At 46.3% G+C, this 26,416-nt stretch overlaps 2 protein-coding genes and 1 non-coding gene across 3 annotated transcripts in view; 1 reads left to right on the forward strand and 2 right to left on the reverse strand.

Annotated features, from left to right (window-relative positions):
* Positions 1-3,327, forward strand: part of TMEM255B (transmembrane protein 255B) — a 42,035-nt gene extending 38,708 nt beyond the window's left edge. The window contains exon 10 of the transcript XR_003753921.2: positions 3,017-3,327. The gene's annotated coding sequence lies outside the window, so the exon portion shown is untranslated. The remainder of the gene's footprint in view (positions 1-3,016) is intronic.
* Positions 1-26,416, reverse strand: part of GAS6 (growth arrest specific 6) — a 64,542-nt gene that overhangs the window by 13,614 nt on the left and 24,512 nt on the right. The window contains exons 3-10 of the mRNA XM_029048203.1: positions 23,436-23,460; positions 21,738-21,800; positions 14,104-14,226; positions 12,282-12,404; positions 4,970-5,092; positions 4,380-4,501; positions 1,064-1,182; positions 78-267 (exon numbers count right to left, since the gene is read on the reverse strand). Coding sequence (XP_028904036.1) covers positions 78-267; positions 1,064-1,182; positions 4,380-4,501; positions 4,970-5,092; positions 12,282-12,404; positions 14,104-14,226; positions 21,738-21,800; positions 23,436-23,460 — 888 coding nt within the window. The remainder of the gene's footprint in view (positions 1-77; positions 268-1,063; positions 1,183-4,379; positions 4,502-4,969; positions 5,093-12,281; positions 12,405-14,103; positions 14,227-21,737; positions 21,801-23,435; positions 23,461-26,416) is intronic.
* Positions 9,110-9,247, reverse strand: LOC114805975. The gene has a single exon (XR_003754106.1). It is a non-coding gene; the product is annotated as a small nucleolar RNA SNORA7 (small nucleolar RNA).

A 26,416-nucleotide genomic window follows, 5' to 3' on the forward strand; every position in this document is an offset into this window, starting at 1 on the left:
GGGGAGGCGTCTATCATGTTGCCACCCCGCCGTAGCACGCCGCGCGGAGGTGAAGGAACAAACAAGCCGGTACTCACCGTTTGCCAGGAGCCGTGGTTGATCGTTGGCCCGCTGCTGGTCACCCGACCTATCCCGCTGAACTTCAGTTGCAGCTCTAACCTCCCGCCGCGCAAAGCCAACACTATCCACGTGCTGTCTCGGTGGCCTCCGGCAAAGAAAAGGATACCTTCAGGATCAAAGGTTCTAAAGTCGAACTCAGCCACAAGTCTGACCGCAAGGGTGTCAAGAAACAAATTAGAATTATGGAGAGGTCAAAACCACTGACTCTTTTTCCCTACTGATGCTTACGATCTTTTAGAAGGGCACGTGTTTTCAGCGCTAATCGAAACCCCGATCGATCAATCGATCGTGTGTATTGAGCGCTTCCCGTGAAATCTATTGAGCACTCAGAATGTTCGCCACTACAGAGCCGGTAGACCCGTTCCAAGGCCACGACGGGCTCACGGTCTAGAGCAAAAATGAATTTAGATTCTTGAAATCTCCCCTCTAGACTGTAAGCTTGTTGTGGGCAGGGGACGGGTCTACCGGCTCTGTAGTACTAGGCTCTCCTGAGCGCTTAGTACAGTGCTCAGCATGCAGTAACCGCTCAACAAATTACCATCGATCACTTGATTAAAAGGGCTTGCTCTACCGCACAAATAGCAGTCGAGTCAAACGGCATTGGGATCACTAGTGCCCTGAGAGATGAGAAGCAGCATGGCGTAGTGGATAGAGCACGGGCTTTGGCGTCAGAAGGTCATAGGTTCTAATCCCCACTCCGCCACTCTCCTGCTGTGTGACCTTGGGCAAGTCACTTCGCTTCTCTGCCTCTCAGTTATCTCATCTGTAAAATGGGGATTGTCCCATGTGGGACAGAGAGTGTGTCCAACCCGATTTGCTTGCATCCAGCCCAGCCGCTTAGTACAGTGCCTGGTACGTAGTAAGCACTTAACAAATACCACAGTTCTCCTCCTTATTCTTATTATGAAAAAATATTCTACCGTCGCCTGAAATGCATTCTCACCTTGTGGGCTGCCTTCTTTTGAAGCGAAGCCTAATGACAGGAGTTCCACTGAACATCCGGCCGAGATATAAGGACTTGATGCTTTTGGCGGTGTTAAATGACACGCATGGCAAAATGTCCTGGAATGACAGGGAAATTGCAGGTGTCAGTCAAGAAAGTGGGGAAATCGGCTTTTTAATGTTCTTTCCTTTTAACCCTCAAGCGCTAATGATAAGGGGCTAGGTACATCATCTTACATCCTGATCCTCCCTAAAAGAGCTTTAAAGTGTTACCCCTTTCTTCACAGCGGCTGTCTCCACTAGCATTCTCCTGAGACCTATGCTTTGCATACAGTGAGAGCTCAGTAAATATGATCTAATGAATGACTGAACCCATCCAAGTTAGATGTGTCAGCACTTCACTTCTCTGTGCCTCAGTTCTCTCATCTGTAAAAAGGGGATTGAGACTGTGAACCCACGTGGGACAGAGACTGTGTCCAACTCGATCTGCTTGTATCCGCCCCAGTGCTTAGTACAGTGCCTGGCATACAGTAAGCGCTTAACAAATATCACAGCTGTTATAATTAAAAGCTACGTGGCCTAGTGGAAAGAGCCGAGGCCCCGGAGTCAAGAAGTCCAGGATTCTCATCCTGGCTCTGTCACCCGTCTGCTGTGTGACTTAGGGTAAGTCACTTCTCTTCTCTGGGCCTCAGTTACCTCATCTGTAAATGGAAATTAAGACTACGAGTCCCATAGGGACTGTGTCCAGTTTGTTTCTCTTGTATCCACCCCTGCACTTAGAATAGTGCTTGACATAATAAGTGCTTAACAAGTACCATGAAAAAAAAATGGAGGCTCCCAAAGGAGAAGATAATCGGCTCCCCATTACAAGGGGTTCATGGATATCAGGTAGAGGAGTCAGCTGGACATTTCCCCATACTCATCCATCACCACTCCCAGTACCCTAGGGGATCCTCCCTCCTTAAATCCGACAATGATTCTCCCCTGCTTCAAAGCCTTAATAATAATAATAATAATAACGATAATAATAATAATGTTGGTATTTGTTAAGTGCTTACTACGTTCTAAGCGCTGGGGTAGATACAGGGTAATCAGGTTGTCCCACGTGAGGCTCACAGTTAATCCCCTTTTTATAGATGAGGTAACTGAGGCACAGAGAAGTTAAGTGACTTGCCCACAGTCACACAGCTGACAAGTGGCAGAGTCGGAATTCGAACCCTTTATCTCTGACTCCCAAGCCCGGGCTCTTTCCACTGAGCCACGCTGCTTAATAAAGGCCCATTTCCCCCAAGAGGCCTTCCATTCATTCAATTGCATTTTTTTCATTCAATTGCATTTATTAAGCACTTACTGTGTGCAGAACACTGTACTAAGCGCTATGCCCTCCTTTCCTCTTCTCCCACTCCCTTCTGTGTCCCTGACTTGCTCCCTTTATTCATCGCCCTCTTCCAGCCCCACGGCACTTATATACATTAGAGAAGCAGCATGGCATAGTGGATAGAGCATGGGCCTGAGAGTTAGAAGATGATGGGTTCTAATTCTAGCTCTGTCACATGTCTGCTGGGTGACCTTGGGCAAGTCAGTTCACTTCTCTGGGCCTCAGTTACCTCCATCAGCAAAATGGGGATTGAGAACGCGAGTCCTGCGTGGGACAGGGACCGTGTCCAACCTGATTTGAATCCACCCCAGTGCTTAGTACAGTGCCCGGCACATGGTAAGCGCTTAACAAATACCATAATTATTATTATTATGCCTGTAATTTATTCATTTGTATTAATGTCTGCCTCCCCCTCTAGACTGAAAGCTCATGGTGGCAGGGAATGTGTTTGTTATATTGTTATATCGAACTCTCTCAAGTGCTTAGTACAGTGCTCCGCGCACCGTAAGTGCTCGATAAATACGATTGAATGAACGAATGAATAGATCCAGAAATGAAGTGCCGTCTGTTTTACAGGACTGAAAACACGCCCCGGCAAAGCTCGCTTCAAACTGTGGAAACACACACAACCCAAAGGTTTCACCAGGAAACGTTCTTGAAAAACAAAATCAGACTGAACTGGCAAACCTCACTGGAGGAAATTCAGGGATTCCTGGCTGAATTAGCAAAAAGGTCCGGAGGAAGGAAAGTGGTAACGTTGTCTGATGGAGGTGGCCCCGGCTATCTGCCGTCTGATTACATCCATGTGTAACTAACCTCTGTCTCACTAACTTCCTAAGTGTCACCGGTCTGAGTGAAAACGCTCTTAAAAGTGTGTGTGTCACGTTCTTGGTCTCGACTGTACTGGTCAGTTGTCTAAGCTCGTGGTTACTATAGAGATTCTACAAATACAAAGTCATGTTCTCCAAAAGTTATTATTAGTACCGAAACACGCTTGACCCAGAAACTTCTCAAAGGCCCAGAGCCCTCAGGAAGTTTAGATGTCCAAGCAGGGACAGAAAAGGCTACTAATCATTTGTGGGAGACGAGCTTTAAACAGGCTATTGTTCAACACAATGAAACCTGATTGTCTCCATATTTTCCCTTGGGTCTCTGCCATTCTTCAACACAGTAAAACCTGATTATCTCCGTATTTTCCCTTTGGTACTTGTACTTCTATATATCCTATCTGTGCCTCCCCAGTTAGATTGCAAAGCTCCTGGAGGGCATAGGCTGTCCATTCTACTTTCACCTTATGCTCCCAAGCATCTAGTAACTCACTGTGGGCAGGGAATGTCACTGTTGATGGTTGTAGCGTACTTTCCCAAGCGCTTAATACAGTGCTCTGCACTCAGGGAGCGGTCAATAAATACGACCGACTGAATGAATACCGCACACAGAAGGAATCTAATTCAGGGCTCTGCATGGGGTAGCCTCTCGATAAGTGCTAATGACGATGCTGACTGTTAGAACTGGGATCAAATTCAACTCTAAATTTACACCCAGAGCGCTGAAGGAACAGCTTGCTGAAGCCAGGGTTTGCAAAGAGCGTGTTGGAAAAAGTCATCCTTCAAGGAGTTACAGGTTTGGAAATCCCAACTCACTCTGCAAGTACTAAAGCACAAGGAAAGAGAAGTAGTGTGGCCTAGTGGATATGGGAGTCAGAAGGACCTGGGTTCTAATCCCGGCTCCACCACCTGTCTGCTGTGGGGCCTTGGGGAAGTCACTTCACTTCTCTGGGCTTCCGTTCCCTCATCTGTAAAATGGGGATTAGGACCGTGAGCCCCACGTGGGATAAGGACTGTGTCTAACCTGATTAGCTTGGATCTACCCCAGAGCTCAGTACAGTGCCCAGCACACAGTAAGCGCTTAACAAATACCATAAAAAATAAAAAAGTACCTCACAAGTGTTCATATCGTGAGACAGTTTCACCCCTCCTCTGCCATCACAGTGGCAGGTGTAACTCCCCGGAGAATTGACACAGGTCTGCTCACACAGTTTTTCTTCACATTCATCCACATCTGTGTGCCCCAGAGGGAGGGAAAGAGAAGATTAAAAAAGAAGAAAAAAAAAGGTGCTAGAGCTTCTTGAAACAGAGCATTCTTAAAATTCTGAGTAACATGGAGGTGGGATGCTAGGGGGGACGTGAGCCCCAAGTGGGACAACTTGATAACCTTATATGTTTCCCAGCGCTTAGAATGATGCTTGGCACATAGTAAGCGCTTAACGAATATGATCATTATTATTATTACTATCCTTCAGAGGTGGGGAGACAGGTTTGGAAGTGAGGGAACGGGAGGAAGAAAGAAGATTGCAAAGGCCTGGGAGGTAGGAGGGGCTGGATTCTGAAGCTGTCACCCCATGAACAATATGGAGTCCATGGGGTCTTTGGTGACGATTTTTCTGGGTTCCCCCCACCCCTCGTTTCCCCTCTCGCTTTTCGACACGCGAGGACAGAGGGCGGGAGGGAGGGAGAAGAGGCGTGTTACCTTGGCAAACCTTTTTCTCGTTATCAAACTTGTAGCCTTCCTCACAAAGGCAGGTGTAGGAGCCCATCAAGTTCTTACAGAGAGCTTCACCACAGGCGTCCGGCTCGGAACACTCATTTACGTCTGCCACCAAAAACAAACCAACAACAGGGCTCATTTGTATCGCTGAACAGTCGACTGATCGAACCCACAGTCACCGGCAGTGACTTTTCAGGAGCTGGCGGGACCGATGATCCGTGAGTGACTTGGAATTCGGGAAAATAAATTTGTGTTCCCTAGATAATAACAGCTGGATTTGGAGGAAAACTGCCTCTCCTCTGGCTTACAATCTACAGAGATTGTAAACTCGTTGCGGATGGGGAGCATATCTACCAACTCTGTTGTATCATACTCTCCCAAGCGCTTAGTACAGTGCTCTGCACGTGGTAATCACACAATAAATACTATTGATTGATGGATGGCTTCAAAAATCTCCTAATTCACTGTGACTCAGCTCTGCTCCCCAGGTTCTCCCAATCCAATCCACCTCCTTCGGGGCCTTATCAATCAATCAGTGGTATTTACTGAGTGCTTACTGCGGGCAGAGCACTGCACTAACCGCTTGGAAGAGTATGATACATAGATCTGGTAGACACGATCCCTCCCCACAGTGAGTTTGTTCTTCCCTAACCTCCCTTTCAGAGCAGATAATCTGCCTTACTTTTCCCAGGAACTTCTAGGCCTCTGCCATCAGTCTGTTTATTTAGTGCCTAGTAAGTGCAGAACACCATTCTAAAAACTTGGAAAAATATACCAGAGCAAAATAAATGTTCCTCAAAGGGATTACAATCTAATGGTGAAGATGGGAAAAAGTATGGCTAAATAATAGGCCTCAATTCCCTCATCTGTAAATGGGTATTAATAACAATAATAATAATAATAATAATGATGGTATTTGTTAAGCGCTTACTATATGCCAAGCACTAAGACCGTGAGCCCCATGTGGGACAGGAACTGTGTCCAATCCAATTTTCTTGTATTCATCCTTGTACTTAGTACAGTGCCTGGTACTTAGTAAGCACTTAACAAATACCTCAATTTTCATTATTATTACAATGCCTGGTACATTAAAGAGCTTAACAAATACCACAATTAGTAGTAGTAGTAGCGTTTAGAATTCTAAAGCACGTGCTTCAAGAAGCAGTTTCTACCCTGGCAGAGTTGCGAACTATCTAAAGATCTCCACTGCTGCTGGAATCTCTTGCAATTCCTTAGAGTAATGCTCATGCCCAAGATTTTACGCCTTTGTCTCCAAGGATGGTCTATTAAGATACAAAACCACTCAATTAAAACATTTCCCAGATGACAAAAAGCAGATATTGCAAAAGGCTGATCCTCATGTTGCTCAGAGAGTAAAAGAGAGATTTTCTGGTAGTTTAGACCCCTGGTAATCTTAAAAATTGTTCTCAACCTCCTTATCTTGCAGAAAGAGAAAGGTATTTACACAAAGGCACAGAGGGCTTCTCCGTCTCAGACTGTAAGATGGTTGGGCTGGGAACGGGCCTTATTTTGTCTTATGCCATCGAGTCGTTTCCAACCCTTAGAGACACCAAGGACACATCTCTCCGAGAACGCCCCTCTCTCCATCTGCAATCTTTCTGAAAGTGGATCCGCAGAGTTTTCTTGGTCAAAATCCAGAAGTGGTTTCCCATTGCCTTCTTCCACGCAGTAAACTCGAGTCTCCGCCCTCGACTCTCTCCCGTGCCGCTGCTGCCAGCACAGGTGAATTTTAACTTGTAGTCTACCAACTCTGTTATATTGTACTCTCCAAGTGCTTGGAAGCAGCATGGGGTAGTGGATGGAGCGTGGCCCTGAGAGTCAGAAAGTCACGGGTTCTAATCTCGACTCTGCCACGTCTGCTTCGTGACCTTGAGAAAGTCACTTCACTTCTTGTAGCCATCCCAGCGCTTATGTGCCTGGCACATAAGAAGTCCATAACAAACACCATTATTATTATTATTATTATTATTGTTACAGTGCTCTGCAACAGAAAGCTTGCAACACATACCACTGAATGATTGATTATTGTTTCTTCCATTTGCCCTTCCCAGAGATATGGAATGTCTTCACCGAGCTTTTTAGATTATGATCTATGGACCATATCTGATTTCCACCAGTGTGTTCTCTTCCAGGGATTAGTACGGTGCTCTGCATATAATAAGACTTAATAAACACTATAATAATAATGATGATAATGGTATTTGTTAAGCACTTACAAGCGCTATACTAAGCGCTGGGGTGGATAAAAGCAAAACGGGTTGGGCATAGTCCCTGTCCCTCCTGGGGCTCACAGCCTTAATCCCCATTGTCCAGATGCGGTAACTGAGGCCCAGAGAAGTGAAGTGACTTGCCCAAGGTCACACAGCAGACAAATGGAGGCCGCGGGAGTGGAACCGTGCTTTACCCACTAGGCCACGCTAAGTAAATACGTGGGGAAAAACAGTCATTTAATGTTTTAGCAGATCCTCCCAACTCGCTCCCCGGAATGTAGATGTTCCTTGTAGCTTCCAGTAACGTTTCTTCTTGCCAGGATTTTCAGGGTTTGGTTATCAACAGTGTCATCATTTCTACAAAGGGACTCACTCTTTTACGTCCAGCCACAAGCAAAACCGAGGCCAGAGGCTCGCTCTCAGCTGGACACCGGGCCAGAATGCATTACTCCTTGCTTTCTGATCCCCGTTCAAAGCTGCTGATACAATCTGTGCCACAAAACAATGAAAGGAAACATCCAGCGAACAAAACAGAAACTTCTACTCAGCCTCGATGGACCAGACAAAAGCCTTTGATACCAGCAACTTCTTGAGAAAATGTGGCTATCTTGAGAAGGAGGCCAACTGTGATTTAGCTCTGAGGAAGAGGAAGCGATAAGCACCAACAGGAGGAGTGAGTTGGGTTTTGCCTACTAGTAATAATAATGGTATTTGTTAAGCGCTCACTATGTGCCAGGCACTGGGATGGAAACAAGCAAATCGGGTTCATTCAATCGTATTTATTGAGCGCTTACCGTGTGCGGAGCACTGTATTAAATGGTTGGGAGAGTACAAGGTAACAATAAACAGACACATTCCCTGCCCACAAAGACGGTCTCGGTACCACATGGACATCCCAGGCTCAAACCCTGTTTTACAGAGGAGGTAACTGAGACCCAGAGAAGTGAAATGACTTGCCTAAGGTCACACAGCAGACATGAGGCAGAGGCGGGATTAGAACCCAGGTCCTTCTGAATCCAGGCCCGTGCTCTATCCACTACGCCGTGCTGCTTCTCTTGCCCAGAGTCCGACTTGGTTTGGAATGAGATACCAGAGGGTGCCGGTTTATTGGGCTCAGAGTCACAACATACACCAGACTGATATCGGTCTTCACCGAATCTTACAGTGGGAGGGACCTGGAGGTCATCTGATCCAGTCCCCTGCCTCTGGGCAAGCTGAGAGACGACACGATCCTGGGAGGATGCTATGTTCTTTCAACCTCTCCAGAATGGAGATTCTGGAAATGGAAACAATTGCCACATCAGGAGGGTCTTGTAGCCAATTAAAATCTCTCCCGCTTTCATTTCAGCCCATTTCCTCACTTGGTCCTCCTTGGACAATGGAAAACAATCGGCCGACATCCTCTCCAAGAGAACATTTGATGCTATAACACGTTCTTACTAAATGTTTTCAAGAGAATGCTGTGAAGGAATAAGGACATGGTCTTCTGATAGAAGCCTGTTTGGAAACTGTGCTGTTTGAAGAAATGGTAGGTGAGTTCCAAAACTTAGTAGAGAGCGACGTGCTTAGCATTTGGGGAAGTCCGACGGAATGAATGAACATGTTCCCTCCTTCAAGGGGCTAACGTGGTCTAATACCAGGTATCAGTGTCAAGATGATTGGTCTGTAGTTTCTCGTCATCTTATGCCGTCGAGTCGTTTCCTACCCATAGCGTCACCATGGACACATCTCCCCCTGCTCTCCATCTGCTATCGTTCTGGTAGTGGATCCAGAGAGTTTTCTTGGTAAAAATATGGAAGTGGTTTACCATCGCCTCCTTCCGCGCAATAAACTTGAGTCTCTGCCCTCGACTCTCTCCCGTGCTGCTGCTGCCCAGCACAGTGGAGTTTTGACTTGTAGTAGATTGTCTTCCGCTCGCTAGCCACTAACCAAGCTAGGAATGGAATGGACAGGCCTCTGCTTGACTCTCCCTCCCGTAGTTGAGACTGGTAGAGGACTGGAAACTCTCCAGGTGCCACCCTGAGAGGGGCCTGTAAATTCTACCATCTTCCTTATGCCCCTTTTAAAGGAAACAACGTGGCTAGTGGAAAGAGCAAGGCCTGAGCATCAGAGAACCTGAGTGATATTCCCAGCTCCACCGCTTTCCTGCTGTGTGACCATGGGGAAGTCATTTAACTTCTCTGTGCCTCAGTTTTCTCATCAGTAAAACTGTTCTTCCTCCTGCTTGGACTGTGAGCCTCATGCAGGACAGGGACACTATCTGACTTCTATCTCCCTTATCTGTGCTTAGTACAGGGCTTGGCATGTGGTAAGAGCTTAACGAATACTATTATTATTATTATTATTGCTGGCACCACATTTGACCTTTTCTAAATTTCAAGGTCTTGGATGTTCTTTCAGTTCTCAAAACAAATTGCTAATGTTCCTGTGATTACCTCCAGAACTCCTTAAGGACCTAGATCGTGACGTCAAAGCTTGCTCACTAAACTGTGTCTTCTTTCCTAATCCAGATTGGCTTGCTTCCCATTCTCTTGAAGTGGGACTCACCACGGTCATTTGCTCACTGAGATCTCTTTGTAAAGCCAAGATTGTGGTATCTGTGAAGTGCTTACTCTGTGCCGAGCGCTGGGGTAGATTCAAGGCAATCAGGTTGGACACAGTCCCTGTCCCACATGGGGCTCACAGTCTTAATCCCCATTTTACAGAAGAGGGAACTGAGACACAGAGAAGTGAAGTGACTTGCCCAAGGTCACACAGCAGACATGTGGCAGAGCCGGGATTAGAGCCTACGTCCTTCTACCTCCAAAGCCTGTGCTCTTTTCCATGCTACTTTTAAAACTATTTAATCTGTAGAATGAGATTTCAATACCTGTTCTCCCTCCTATTTAGATTGTGAGCCCCAAGTGGGTCAGGGACTATGTCCATCCTGATTATCTACCAGGATGAATAATAATAATAAATAAATCCTCCCCTACTAGACTTGTAAGCTCCTTGTGGGCAGGGAATGTGTCTGTGTATTGTTGTACTGTACTCTCCCAAGTGCTTAGTACAGTGCTCTGCACATGGTAAGTGCTCAATACATATGATTGACTGAGTGACACTGGGCCTCAGTTTCCTCACCTGTAAAATGGGAATGAAATGCCCATTCTCCCTCCTATTTAGACTGTGAGCCCCACATGGTACAGGAACTGTGTTCAACCTGATTGACTTGTACTTACCCCACAGGTTCAAACCATGCTTGACAACTTGTAAGCGCCTAACAAATACCACTGTGATTGTGTGTGAGAGAGAGAGAGAGAAACAAGGAGAGAGAGGGAGAGAAAGAAGGAAAAAAGGAGAAGTCTCCAGACTGTAAACTCGTTGTGGGCAGGGAATGTGTCTGTTCATTGTAGTATTGTACTCTCCCAAGCGCTTAGTACAGTGTTCTGCACATGATAAGAACTCATGTAAGAGAGGGGGAGAGGGAGAGAGAGGGAGGGAAGGAAAGAGAGAGGGAGGGGAGAGAGAGGGAGGAAAGGGAAAGATGGAGAGGGGACAGAGAAAGGAAGGGAGAGGGAGAAAGGGAGAGGGGAGAGAGGGAAAGACAGGGAAGAAAAGAAAGGGAGGGAGGGAGTGGAGGGAGAGGGAAGGAGAGGGAAAGGGAGAGAGAGCGATGGAGAGAGGGGGAGAGGGAGGGAAGGAGAGAGGGAGGGAGGGAGAGAGAGAGAGATGGAGAGAGGAGGAGAAGGAGAAAGAGGGAGCGAGAGGGAAGGAGAAGGAGCAAGAGCGGGAGAGAGGGAGAGAGATGGCAAAGGAAATGCTTTCGCACTCCTCTCCGAAGGAATTCACAGCTGTGTATTATTGGCACCACCCTGCAGTGGAAACAAGCGAAGCTGCCAGCAAAAATGAAAAACCAAAAAGCTGAGTGCGGTTGCTTGAAAATAATGCTCCCCCAGGCCCCCGCACAGACTGCCAGTCCCATCTATAGAGGCCACCGGCCTCGGCAACGACTAGCCAGCCCGCCCTCCCTTCCTCCTTCTCTCCCTCCCTCCCTTGGCACACCAGACCAGCCGGGCCCTTTTCAGGCCGGAACCCAGCCCGGTCAATCCATCCCACTCTCCGCCACGAAGCCCACGTTCTCCCCTTCCAAAGGGATTCGTTCCAAGATGGTATTCCGAGCCGGGAGCAGCGCAAACGGTCGGACGTTGCTAAAGGCTCGGGTGCCTCTCCCTCCAACCACTGAGGTTTATGTCGATGGAATCTTTAATAATAATCATTGTGAAGCGCTTACTATGGGCCAGACACTGTTCTAAGCGCTGGGGTGGATAGAAGCAAATCGGGTTAGACATAATCCCTTCTCCCACACGTGGCTCACAGCCTGGCATAGCGGGTAGAGCAGGGGCCTGAGAGTCAGAAGGTCATAAATTCTAATTGCGGCTCTGCCACTTGTCTGCAATGTGACCTTGGGCAAGTCACTTCACTTCTCTGGGCCACCTCATCTGGAAAATGGAGATTGAGACCGTGAGCCCCATGTGGGACAGGGTCTGTGTCCAAGCTCTGTATCCACCCCAGTGTGCTTATTATGGTGACTGGCATATAGTAAGCACTTAATAAATACCATAAATATATTTTTTTAATCTCCATTTTACAGATGAGGTAACTGAGCCACAGTTGATGGTATTGATGCCTGACTACTTGTTTTCTTATGCTTTCTGTCTCCCCCTTTTAGACTGTGAGCCTGTCGTTGGGCAGGATCGTCTCTATCTGTTGCCGAATTGGACATTCCAAGCGCTTACCCCAAGTAGCAGTGTACTAAGTGCTTGGGAGAGTAAAATACTACAGTAAACAGACACATTCCCTGCCCACAACGAGTTTACAGTCTGGAGATTTCTCCCTTCTTCCTTCTTCCTCTCCTTTTCTCTCTCTCTCTGTTTCTCTCTCACACAATCACAGTAGTATTTGTTAGGCGCTTACAGGTTGTCAAGCACCGTTTAAAGCTGTGGGGTGAGTACTTGGAATGCGTACAGTAAGAACTCAATAATTACGATTGAATGAACAGTGCTCACCACCTAGAAAACACTTACCTTCACACGTCTTACTGTCCGGGCGGAGCGAGTAACCGGCGTAGCAGCCGCAGTCGAAGCTGCCTGGCTTGTTGTAACAGATTTGATTGCAGCCTCCATTCCGCTCGTCACATTCATTAATATCTGGAGAGGAGGACCAGAAATGATTTTGGCTTCTTAACCAATCCCATAGTTGACACCCACACACGGAGCCCATGATATTAAGTCCTATTTCCATTATGTTGCAAGACTCTCAGTACTCGCACACGCATTCCTCTTCCAACCTCTGAAATGGAATTAAAAGGAGGTTTGGCTTGGCCCGCAGAAATGAAAAGCGACGACAAAAAAAAAAAAAGAGAGAATCCTAATCCCTCCGCTCCGAGGCTCTGAAGCCTTAGGGTCACTTTCCGATCTCGTGTTCTTGGACTCTCGGAGATTGAGAAGTGGCTGGTTCTCGGCTGAATCTGTGCCAGACCTTGAGATCCAGGGGCTTCTGGACCTGTCAGCTCATTGTGGGCAGGGAATGTGTCCGTTTATTGTTGTATTGTACTTTTCCAAGTGCTTAGTACAGTGCTTTCCACACAGTAAGTGCTCGAAAAAATACGATCGATTGATTTGCCTGCAGTCTTTAGGAATGGCGTTGGGAGTAGAGAAAGGTCATCCTCTAGACTGTTGTGGGCAGGGAATGTGTCTGCTTATCGTTGTGTTGTATTTTCCCAAGCGCTCAGTACAGTGCTCTGCACACAGTAAGTGCTCAATAAATATGACTGACTGACTGTCAGTGGCTCAGCAGTCAGGAAGACAGTGGGAGAGGAGAACTCTGCAGAACAATGTAGAACGCTCTTCCTTCAGTTTCCTCAAAACAAATATCGGCCAGTGCACCCACTCCAAAGTTTTTAGGATGATGAGAGGATGGGCCTGGGAGTCGGAGGACCTGAGTTCTAATCTTGCCTCTGTCAATTCCTTGCTGCATGACCTCGGGCAAGTCACAACTTCCTTGCGCCTCGGTTTCCTCAAGTGTCAAATGGGGATTCGATTCTCCTCTTTCCCTCTTAGACTGTGAGCCCCAGGTGGGAGAGGGACTGTGTCCAACCTGATCAACTTGTATCTACCCCAGCGCTTAGAACAGTGCTTGACACCTAGTAAACACTTAACAAGTGCCAGGATAATAATAGTGATAATAATAATAGTGATGGTGATGAGCAATATCAAGGGTTGGTTAGGTGCCAAGCACTGGGGCAATAATAATAACAATAATTGATAATCATGGTACCTGTTAAGTGCTTACTTTGTGCCAAGCCCTGTTCTAAGCACTGGGGTAGTTACAAGTTGGAAACCCAGGGTAAACACAACACAATCAATTCAGGCACAGCCCTGTCTTACTTGGGGCTCACAGTCTAAGAGGGAGGGATCACCGGTATTTTATCCCCATTTTACAGGAGAGGAAACCGAGGAACAGAGAACTAAAGTGACTTGCCCAAGGTCACACAGGAAGCAGGTGGCAGGAGTGGGACTAAAACTGGATTTCTTAACTCCCCATCCTGGGCTCTTTCCACTAGGCAATCCAAGCTTCTCTCTGGAGATTGCATTCTTCTTCCTGTCTCTCTCCATCCTTCAGGCAAGAGCAACACTCTCAGTTCCACGAGACTGCACCCGTTTCTCAAATACCCCACTCGTGTCCCCTTTCGGGGTGCTCTGGGGAGAGGGAGCACCCCCGGAATAAAGAAATTTGCTGGGTCATTTTAGGAAATCCAGGTCAGGGAACCCCCTAACCCTGAAATTCTGTGGGAAAAGCAACTAGACAGATGGAGAAAGAATACAAGAATAGGCGCTTAGAGATTACCTTGGTCACACGTTCTCCCCTTCCAGCCGGGTTTGCACTGACAAAAGAAATTGGCCACTAGGTCTTGGCAGGTAAGCGTCCCCTCTTTCTGGCAAGGATACGGGATGCACTGATCCGGCAAATCTGACGTGAAAAGAAGGAAGAAAGGATCTCGTCGGATGGTGACACACTAAGGTTTTCAGACGCGTTTCAGGAAGAAAGAAGGTGGCAAAATCAGTTATCTAATGGAGAAAGGGAATGGTTGGGATTGGATTTACGGAGACCGAAGCAAACCGGGCTCGGCTCCGATGGGGAGGACGTGAACAACCGTGATCGGCTTTCCGACGGTTTGATCGTCTAAACCAGACTCTGCCCGGGGAAATGGTTTTTACAGCAGTTTCACGCAGATGGCCAGCAGCTCGGCCACCAGAGCCCGTTTCTGGTGGTCGACCACGTCGAAAATCAGGCAAGTCATCGAGGCCCGCAAGGCGTCGAGACGGAATTGCTCTTCTCCCTGGAAGCAGAGACTGGGAGGGGTTTGAGGAAGCGTTTTCACCCCTAGCAACAATGATAATAATACTTGTGGTATTTGTTAAGCGCTTACTATGTGCCAGACACTGTATAAAGCGCTGGGGTTGGATGCAGTGCCTGTCCCTCAGGGGGCTCACAGAGGAGAGGGAATGACATAAACCAGCATACGGAGCAGTTATTCAGTCCTGGAAGACAAAGACACCTGTCCATTTCAGTTAGATGAAAAGATAGAAGCCACAAAGGCTCTTTTATGTAACCAGGGCGGAAGAGCCAAAAAGTCCCATATGAGAAGTATAGAGGAATAAAAAGGGCAAAAATCCAATGGGTTCCTTTTGGCCTTTTTTTTTAAAGGTATTGGTTAAGCACTTACTATGTGCCAGGCACTGTACTAAGTGCTGGGGTCGATATGAGATGAAGGAGTGGACACGGTACCTGTCCCACGTGGAGCTCACAGCTTCAATCCCCATTTTACAGTTGAAGTTAAGTGACTTGCCCAAGGTCACATAGCAGACAAGTGGCGGAATCAGGATTAGAACCCACGTCCTCTGACTCCCAAGCCCGGCCTCTTGCCATTAAGCCACACTGCTGCACTAAATGACTCATTCATTCAATCATATCTATTGAGCACTTACTATGTTCTAAGTGCTTGGGAGAGTCCAATACAACAATGAACAAATGCATACCCTGCCCATAACGAGCTTAGTAATAATAATAATAATACTTTTGGTGTTCACTAAGCACTTACTATGTGCCAGGCACAGTTCTAAGCACGGGGGCAGATACAAGTTAATCGGGTTGGACGAAGTCCCTGTCTTTGGGCTCCCTGTCTTAATCCTCATTTTACAAATGAGGTAACTGAGGCCCAGAGAAGTGAAACGACTTGCCCTAAGTCACACGACGGACACCTGGCGGAGCTAGGATTAGAACCCAGGTTCTTCTGACTCCCAGGCCCGGGCCCTATCTACTAGGTCTGGCTACTTCTAGTCATGGATGCAGTGAGGCCACTGGTTGCTAATTCTACTTCCACGCGAAGCTAGATCTACACTTTTCCCACCCTTGAGATGAGTTTCAAGAACCCCGGCCGCAAATAACTCTGTCATTCTCCAATCCCGGTGATCACCTTCCAGGCTGAATCCTGAATAAGAGCAATATCCCGGAATATTGTTTTTTGCCTGATTCGCTTTGGAGAAAGAAATGAATCTGACCCTTTAAAAAAATAACAACACTATTTCATATCGAGACCCGTCGCTCCATGAGGACTGGAATTTCGAGTTTGGTTCGGAGCAACGAGAAAGTCACATCTTTTTAAGTGCCCTGAAAACTACCGGGACAAGCGGAGGCAAGCTGAAGCGTGAATAATAAGGACTCGATGAAGCATTTACAAACTATCAGCCTGTTCCCTTAAATCTCTTATGGTCCAAAATAGCTATTCCTTTCCATTCTCAGAAAGACGGCTTAAAGAAAAAAGGAAAACAAAGTTCGCAACAGACACACACACATACACAGCTGAACTCAGTTTCTATTTAATAAACCAACAGAGAACCCAATAGAAATAATTCATCAGACGCAGGAAAACACTTCCAAATATGACAGTTATGTCATGCTAAGGTTTGAGAAGCTTATACCATCCTGGGCTCGAGAAAGAACTATTATTACAGACAACTGCCAAGGAACCACTGTGACAACAAGTATCTTTAACTGCTGAAATTCCCCAGCGTCTTATGGAAGGAAGGAGGCAGAGGAAAATAATCTCCTTCTCCACCCTTCCTCACCTCCTTAATAGGAGACATGGAAGGCGTTTTGGACCACAATACTTGAATTCCGCAAATTTTTTTTTTAGCGACGACGTGATTTAATGTGACGAAGAATGGGCTCATTGTTCGGAGACAGGTCCTTTGTCCTTGATCCAGTGCCCCGGAGGGGTTTGGGCAGGCTCTGGACTCAGGGGAATGGCTATTTCTTCCTGGGTTGCCCTCTGGCCAACCCTTAAATCAGGAACGGACAAATCTCTGCCAAAAAGGCATGAAAACCACCTCATTCCAGCCCAACACCAGCTCCAGTCCAAGCTGGGAGAAAACTCCAAATTCACCCTGCATCCCACCCCAACCTACCGCCGACATCAATTAGGTTGGCCTAAGTGCGACCCCCATGCAAACCCATCAAGGTGACACAGAAGGGAGGGGGGAAGAGGAAAGGAGGACTTAGACAGGGAAGGACTCTTGGAGGAGATGTGTCTTTGAAAGCGGGGAGAGTCATGTCTGTCAGGTATGAGGAGGGAGGGCGTTCCAGGCAGGAAGCAGGATGTGGTTGAGGGGTTGGTGGTGTGATAGAAGAGATCGAGGTACAGAGAGAAGGTTGGCGTTAGCATTAGCATTCTCCCCATTACCAACTCCGGTTTCCTTTCCATTGGACTGCATTTGGAATCCCGAGAGCATGCCGGTGTCTTTCCCGACAGTACTCAAACTTCCTTTCATCATTATCATCATTATATTCGTTAAGCACTTACTAACTACCAATCACTGGTCTAAGCACTGGGGTAGAGAATCAGGTCTCATTAGGGGTTTGCAGTCTGAGTAGGAGCGAGAAACAGGCATTGAGTAACCATTTTGCAGATGAGGGAACTGAGGCACAGAAATGAAGTGGCTTGCCCTAGGTCACACAACAGGAAACTGGTGGAGCCTGAATTAGAACCCAGGCAACTTGCCCAAAGTCACACAGCTGACAAGTGGCAGAGCCGGGATCAGAACCCACGACCTCAGACACCCAAGCCCGGGCACTTTCCACTAAGCCACGTATTTCCTCAATCTTAGTGACTTGGCAGGGAATGTGTCTGTTTATTGTTATATTGTACTCTCTTAAGCACTTAGTACAGTGTTCCTGCACTGCATAAATACTACTGACTGGCCGACGTCTCGGAGAACGAGAAATGTAATTTGGTGAAAGTCCTCTGTGGAGATTTCCTCCCTGTTGATCATTTAGTGTGGATGGTGGATCAAAGGTTTTCTACTGGGAAAAACTACATCTGGAAGAGCAAAAAACCGGGGGGAATTTGGTCTTTCTCCTTTCGGAACTCTCTGCAGGAAGATTGCCAAAGTCTTTGAATGTTGTGCTCAGCAGCTGAGACTCTTCTAACTAGGGCAAAAGGGGAAAAAAATTGAACATTCACTTGGACTAATTATCCTTATTCTTTTTCGTCCATCTGCCACTGAGTGAATTTGCGGAATTGTTCTGTGCCTTAATGAGAAGAAACATACTTCTAGACTTACTCCTCCTTCTCTCTCAAAATCTGTAAACTTTACGAAAGTAAAGCCAGCTGAACATTTGTGAAAATATGGAACAAACGCGGCCCGACTAGAGCTATTAAACACAAACGATTTGGATAGCTTCCCCCAAAATGTGATTCTCTTAAAGCAAGTAGCGATTGGGGACAGCAGATAAAACTAGTAACTCATATTGGAGTAAAGAATTGCTCCGCACAGAGTAAGCGCTTGGTAAATATGACTGAATAAATGAATGCATGAATGTAACGCAAATTTGGTCCAATGACAAAACTCTTAACATTCTTATTTTCTTTCTCCCCCTCCCTTTCTAGACTCTAAGCTCAGAAGCGCTTAGTACAGTACTCTGCACACAGTAAGTACTCATTAATTTTGTACTTATCTGTAATTTATTTATAGTAGTGTCTGATTCTAGACTGTAAGCGCGTTAGGGACAGGGATCGTGTCTGTTACACTGTTCTTTTGTACTCTCTCAAGAACTCAGCCCAGTGCTCGGCACCTAGTAAGTGCTCGATAAATGCAATTGACCGGCTGAGTGGAAGTAAATTGGATCGATTGGTTGACTGTGCAGGTGCTGTACCATCTGCTAACTGCATGCTGGGATGGCCTCTGACATTAGGCCAAAGCTGTGGGGGGAGGAGTGATAAGGGGTGGAAACGTGCTCCATCCAGACGCACTCGAAGGCGACTTTTGGTGGGGGCTGCAAAAACAACGGCAGCTGGTGAAGTTGGGGGGCTCACTGCGGGGTGTTTCTGTCCCCCTCCTCAACCCAGAGCCCCCGACGTGCCCCTAAATTAATCCAGCGCTGCTAAAGGCCAGCCCCTCCTCTCCTCGGTCCACCTCTCTGGCCAGGCTGGGGTGTTTCTAAAGATGTCCGGCTGGCCTTCGGCTCAAAAACGAACCTTGGGGACTGAGCCGTTCGGAAGATAAAAAAAATTGATCTTGGCTTCAACATAATGTTGCGTTGCAGGAAGGGGAGGAAGGAACTCATTTGCTGCTGCGGAATGGAATGTGAAACATTTGCTGACAGCCCAGATCAAACTCATCCCCCCCCACACACACTTTTTAGAGGAGCCGTGAGGATTCTTTTCAAGTCCTCTGCCCCTGTTTCCACCTGGTGGGAATGGGAAGACAGCCTTTTTTTCCTCGAGATTCAGAGAAATTTAATGAATTCTCCTCACTACTAAATATCAAACCCTGCCTACCTAAAATCTGAGTTTCCCTCTTAGTTAGCGCGGAGCTGGGAAGGGCAGAAAATACTGACGTGTGCTCACTAAAAAAAACCCGCAAAAAACAATGGATCAGTGCTTTTTCTATGGTATTTGTCAAGCGCTTACTATGTGCCAGGCACTGCATTAAGCGCTGGGGTAGAATAGAAACGAGGTCGGATACAGTCCATGTCCCACATGGGGCTCACAACTTTGATCCCCATTTCATAGAGGAGGGAACTGTTCTCTTATCTGTCAAATGGGGATTAAGACTGTGAGCCTCGTATGCACTTGGATTGTTCCCTTCATTCAATCCTCACTCAGCCCTACAGCACTTAAGTCCACATTGATAAATTATTTATTTCTATTAATGTCGGTCTCCTCCTCTGGACCATAAGCTCGCTGTGGGCAGGGAACTTGCTATATTGTTTTATTGAACTCTCCCAAGTGTTTAGTACAGTGATCTGAACACAGTGAGCACTCAATAAATATGATTGACTGACTACTACTAATAATAATAATGTTGGTATTTGTTAAGCGCTTACTATGTGCAGAGCACTGTTCTAAGCGCTGGGGTAGACACAAGGGAATCAGGTTGTCCCACGTGGGGCTTACAGTCTTAATCCCCATTTTACAGATGAGGTAACTGAGGCACAGAGGAAGTGAAGTGACTTGCCCAAGGTCACACAGCAGACAAGTGGCTATACTCTTCCAAGCGCTTAGTACAGTACTCTGCACACAGTAATAAATAAATAAATAAATGCCATTGATTAATGTAGGATATGGACTGCATCCAACTCAATTATCCTGTATCTACCCCGGAGCTAAGTATAGGACCTGGCATATAATAATCACATGATACCATAAAAGCGAAAATAAAAAGCAGTTTCTCCAGGGAGCTGAGGAGATCACTGAATCAGTTCTTCCCAAGCGATTAGTATAGTGCTTTGCACACGATTGAAGGAATGAATTCTATCACATCAGCTGTCCAGCCAAAGTAAGGAAAGTAAGGTACATACTGTGTATAAATAGTGTGCAGAAAAAGATGCCCTGCTTACACTGAGGAAGCCGATATAATAACCTTCCAGCAAAGTCATGGAAAACAGGGAGCATGGAACAAGCCGGGAGGTCATTAGTGGTCAGTTCAACAGCAGACACATTTCCTGCCCATAAGAAGCTTACAGTCTAGAGGAGCCACACGGGGAAAAGGATGGGCAGGGGAGAGTCTACCCTCTAGACTCTAATCCCAGCTCCTCCACTTGTCTGCTGTGTGACCTTGGGCAAGTCGCTTGACTTCTCTGCGCCTCAGTTACCTCATCTGTAAAAGACTGTGACCCCCATGTGGGACAGGGACTGGGTCCAACCTGATCAACTTGGATCTACCCCAGAGCTTAGAACAGTGCTTGACACATAGAAAGAGCTTAACAAATAACAATATTATTATTATTATTATTGTTATTATTAAGCTTGTTGTGGCCAGGGAATGTTTCTGTTTATTGTTGTACTGTACTCTCCCAACTGCTCAGTACAGTGCTCCCCACACTGTAAGCGCTCAGTAAATACAACTGAATTGAATGAATGAGACGGGATGAGTAGGAGGTGACCAGAGGGAGCGTGAGGGAGATTATTATCATTAACATATTTGTTAATAACTTACTATGTGCCAAGGCACTGTGCTAACGGCTGGGATTGGACGAGCAAATTGGATAGGACACGGTCCCTGACCCTCGTGGGACTCACAGTCTCAATCCCCATTTGATAGATGAGGGAACTGAGACCCAGAGAAGTAAAGTGACCTACCCAAGCCCACACAGCAGACAAGGGGTGGAGCCGGGATTAGAACCCATGACCTCTTGACTCCCACAATTATTATTATTACAATGTGACAGTTGGTAGACATGATATCTGCCCACAAGGAACTTATAAGTCTGCAGAGTGAGAAAGACATTAAAATAAATTACAGATAAGGGAAAGGGAAGGGCCTGCAGACTGACTGTGACCTGTGACCCAAATCAATCAATCATTTTATTGAGCACTTACTGCGTGTTGAGCACTGTAGTAAGCGCTTGGGAGAGGAGAAGCGCTTACTACATCCATGAGGCTTTACCTCCTTCAAAAGGCTTTTCCTGACTAAGCCCTCCTTTCCTCTTCTCCCATCCCTTCAGCGTCACCCTGACTTGCTCCTTTTATCCCCCCCTCCCAACCCCACGGCACTTATGAACATATCTATCATTTACTTATTTATATTAGTGTATATCTCCCCCTCTAGACTGTACACTCACTGTGGGCAGGGAATATGTCTGTTTATTATTCTATCATACTCTCCCAAGTGCTTAGTACATTGCTCTGCACACGGTGAGCGCTCAATAAATACGATTGACTACCATACAGCACATTTGGTAGACACACATTCCCTGCCCACAGTGAGCTGACAGTCTTCCTAAAACTTGGGGAAACTCAAACAGCAACAATTCTGCTTATGATATCCGTTTGCAAATCAAACATTTCTCCTGTCCCCGTGCGCGACAACAGGAAATAAGTGTGGGAGAGCCTGTTAGCTCCTTCCCAAAACTAGAATAAAATCAGCATCAAGCCCAAGTGAAGCACAAAAAATAAGAAAGGTAGAATAGAAACTTACTGTGAACGCACGTAATGAAATCTGGACTTTTGGTATAAGGCGACCCATATTTCTGAATGCATTCTGCAGAAGAGAAAGGGACATTTTCATTACTTGCTATTTGCCAAGGAATAGGACCGGATTACATCTCATCCCCGTAAGGTTTCAAATAATGACTGGGAAGGTAGATTTATATTTGTACAAATATTTTAGCTGTAATAAAACAAGGAAATGACAGGTGACCAGATCGTATACGTAAGCTCCCTGGGAGTAGAGAATGTGTCTGTTTATTGTTTTATCGTACTCTCCCAAGTGCTTAGAACAGTGCTTTGCATGCAGTAAGTGCTCAATAAATACGAATGAATGAATGAATGAATGAATGAATGAATGAATGAATACCACCTGCCATCCCCACTAGGTTTTAAAAAATGACTGGGAAGGTAGGTTTATATTTGTACAAATATTTTAGCTCTAATAAAACAAGAAAATGAGAGATGACCAAACTGTACATATAGTCTACAATCTACAGTTAGGTATTGAAAAACACACTCCAGTCAGTGCACAAGAGGCATGTCTGATTTCCAGAAAGATTATCCACTAGGGAGTTGTAGGCCATTTCAAATGGGAGGGCGATGTCAAATTGCAAAGATGATCACTATCTGGATGTTCAGTACACTCAGAGAAAATTCTCCCCCGTGTTCACCCTTCTTGAAAAGTGCAGACTGGAAGTTCATTATGGGCAGGGAATCTGCCTGTTTATTGTCATATTGTACTCTCCCAAGCACTTAGCACAGTGTTCTAAACATAGTAAGAGCTCACTAAATACAACTGAATGGATGAAAGTATACTGTAAACTGAAAATGTGAGCTCTGACATAATATTGGACAAGTCACCAACAGAAATACAATTGGCTACTCAAATGAAGAAAAAGTAGAAAGAGTATTTTTCATGTGCTTAATGTGGTCAGAGCACTCTCCTAAGCGCTGGGAGAAAATATTTTTTAAGTGCTTAGTCTAAGTGGGAGGGATAACAGGTACTGAATCCCCATTTTACTGATGAAGAAACTGAGGCCCAGAGCAGTTAAGTGATCTGCCCAAGGTCACCCAGCAGACAAGAGGCAGACCCAAGATCAGAACCCAGGTCCTTTGACTCCCAGACCACGTTGCTATTGCCAGGGACGTAACGCAAACAGAACCACATGGGGGATCGAGTAATCTGAAGCCATGTAGAATTTTTCTAAAAAGACAGAGGTCTTTAATTAACACTTAGTACAGCGCTCTGCACACAGTAAGCGTTCAATAAATATGACTGACTGATTTATTCATTCACAGAAGCAGCCAAATTGTTCACAGATTCTGTGGGACCTGATTAATTTGGAGCGGTCTTTAGAATTTGCCCCAATTTCTCCACCTAATGACCCCACTGTCATTTTCCTTCTGGACTGGTGAAGAGACAGTCTTAAAAGAGTCTTTTTGACTCAACTCCTGCTATCCGTTTTTCCCCCATGGAACATGCCACGTAACAGTGACCTTGGGCAAGTCCGTGCCTCAGTTCCCTCATCTGCAAAATGGGGATTTGATACCTGTTCTCCCTCCTTCTTAGACTACGAGCCTCATGTGGGGCCCCGGCCTTTAGTACAGTGCTTGGCACATAGTAAGCGCTTAACAAATACCATTTTTAAAAAAAGGGCCAATTAGAGAAAGTTGTAATTAAACTCACCCATATATCTCGGATAAAAATAGTCCTGTGGAAGAAAAAAGAAAGGGCATGGTTTTATTGGGGCAGTGGGAAGCTTCCTTATCAGCGAAATCAATATTTAGTTAGCAAATAGCGACCTATATCCACAGCAGAGTTGAGAACTCGGATGACCATTTTTCCTGAGAGGATGGTGACACACACTGTCATGGAGGTAATGTGTTTGACCCAGGGGGATGAGAAAGAAAGATTAACACCAGTTCCCATCTGGGAGAATTCCTCAGCAGCCAAACCATGTCTTCATAAGAAGCCACTTACCCACTATCCGAGAAGTAAAGACGTACTAAGTAGAAGTAAAGAGGAACTAAGAGGAATCTGGGGACAAAAACCAGAGGGAAAAGTACAGAATCATTTTGTCGCTCGTTTCCCCCTCTCTGCCGTTTCTTGTGATCACGTGGGCCCTCAGAGGACCTTATCTGTGGTGATCCATAGTTTTCTCTGGAGGGAAAATCAGGACAGAGAAAACGAACGCTGCCTCTGAAGAGAACCACTTGAGAAGCAGCAGATGTAGTGGTTTGCAGAAAGAACGTCCCATCCTCTTGGGTCACAGAGACGTGAACTCTCCATCTGGGCACAGACCGGATACGGGACACGCCAGGAACACGGAAAACGTCTTGAGTTCATCCCTAAATAATGACTCACAGAGAGGGATCGTTACTCAGACGGGGGTCGTCAGAGGGGAGAAGCAGAGTGGAGTAAGAGAGGTGAAGTATCAGAGGGGTTGTGAGGACTCCAGGGTTAAAGGATTGAATTTATGGATGAAGATTTAAGTGCCGCAATTTATGTTGAGCAAGGAGGAGGGGATTGGAGTGAGTAGCAGTCATTCATTCGATTCAATGTATTTCCATTGTATTTACTGAGCCCTTACTGTGCTAAGCGCTTGGGAGAGTACAATACAACAATTGACACATCTCCTGCCCACCATGGGCTTACAGTCAACGAGCTTACAGTCTCACGGTCATCTCACTCACTGGAACAATTGTCAGCCCGAGTCCAGATCCTCAAAAATTCTGGGGTGTCTGGCGCTCTTTAAGGGGGACAGCTTTCCTGAACTCCTACCAGGTTCTAGAGGGGTAATACTCCTTTAGGGTCAGTGGCTGAAAAACATTTAGAGCCAGCATGGCTTAGTGGTAAGAGCATGGGCCCGGGAGTCCGAAGGACCTGGGTTCTAATCCCACCTCTGCCACTTATCTGCTGTGAGACCTTGGGTAAGTGACTTCACTTCTCTGGGCCTCATCTGTAAAGTGGGGATTGAGCCCCACGAAAGACAGGGACCGTGACCAACCCAATTTGCTTGTATCGATCCCAGTGCTTAGTATAGTGCCTGGCACATAGTAAGCGCTTAATAAATACCTTAATTATTATAATCATTATTATTAAACTGCCCTATACCCTCTACAATGCTGGATCTCTGCACTGTAGCCAAAATCCAAAGTATCGGTCCCAGCGTCCTTGAGCTGAGTAGCTTGAGACCTCTCACTCTCCCGTTTGATGATCTATTTTTGGCAGCAAGAGACATTGCTTTTGACGACCAGGCTTCAGCAACAACAGAGCTACGGTTCTTGGTGGTAAGCTCATAAACAGATACCTTGGAGAGAGAAACTATGTGGCACATTTAGAACCGCATAGTAAATTTTTGGATCCTGTATTTGGCATATATGGTCAGTCAGTCAATCAGTCATATTTATCGGGACCTTACTGTGCGCAGAGTTTACTACGCGGAAGGCGGCAATGGTGAACCATTTCCGGATTTTTGCCAAGAAAACTCTATGGATGCACTGCCGGAACGAGGGGAGATGGAGAGCGGGGCGTTCTGGGAGAGATGTGTCCTTGGAATCGCTCTGGGTCGGAAATGACTAGCATAAGACAAGCCCGTGTGCACAGCACTGAACTAAGCAGTTGGGGGAGTACAGCATAACAATGTAACAGACACATTCCTGTCCTCAATGAGCTTCCGGCCGAGAGGACCGTAAGCAACTAAGCGAGCCTTGCGGACTGGAGCGAAATAATTTGAAACCCGCAAACATTTCTCCCAGCCCACCATTTCAGCTGCTTTGCCTCCCACCTAGAATTCCCAGAGAGCCACGTTTCCTGTCTGCCTCCTTTCGGCAATTAACCTCTCTGGACTAGGATGTAGCCCTCTAGACCGTAAACTCGTTTGGGGCCGGGACTGTGTCGGTTTATTGTCGTATTATACTTTACCAAGCGCTTAGTACCATGGTCTGCCCACAGTCAGGGCTCAATAAATACGATGGAATGAATGAATGTAGCCAAAACTCACTGAACTGGATTCATAGGAGAGCAGAGGTCACGGGCTTCCTCCTCGAGGAGCTCACGGAAACCAAACCGAAAGGGAACAGAAGAGACAGAGCTGGTGAAATCCGTCGGGCTGGCTGCCTGCTTTCTTTCTGGGTGCAGACTTGTTTTCTAAAAGCCTTTGGATACCATGAGCATCACAGAATGTGGAGGAAAGGCAAAACCGAGGCCTAAGAAAAGACCACACTCCTGGAGAAGAGAGTTACAAAACAGAGTTGGTAACCCAGAGTGAACTGTGTAAAGGGTCTTCCATCTCTCCCTGAAATCTTGGTTTTCTAAACTGTTACGGTAATGGTACAGAACCCACATCAAACTGAGCTCTTCGTCAGACTCCCAACCCAATCTCTCGATCAATCATATTTATTGGGTGCTTACTGTGGGCAGAGCACTGTACTGAGCGCTTTGGGAGAGTACAATATAACAGACACATTCCGTGCCCACAGCAAGCTTAGAGTCTAGAAGGGGAGACAGACATTGATTAAATAAGTAAGTTATGGATATACACATTAGTGTTGTGGGGCTGAGAGGTGGGATGAAGAGCTACCTCAGCGCTTAGAACAGTGCTTGGCACATAGTAAGCGCTTAACAAGTACCATTATTATTATTATTATTAACACAGGAGTCCCAAG

This window comes from Ornithorhynchus anatinus, chromosome 20 (assembly GCF_004115215.2).
Source record: "Ornithorhynchus anatinus isolate Pmale09 chromosome 20, mOrnAna1.pri.v4, whole genome shotgun sequence".
NCBI classification, from domain to species: domain Eukaryota; kingdom Metazoa; phylum Chordata; class Mammalia; order Monotremata; family Ornithorhynchidae; genus Ornithorhynchus; species Ornithorhynchus anatinus.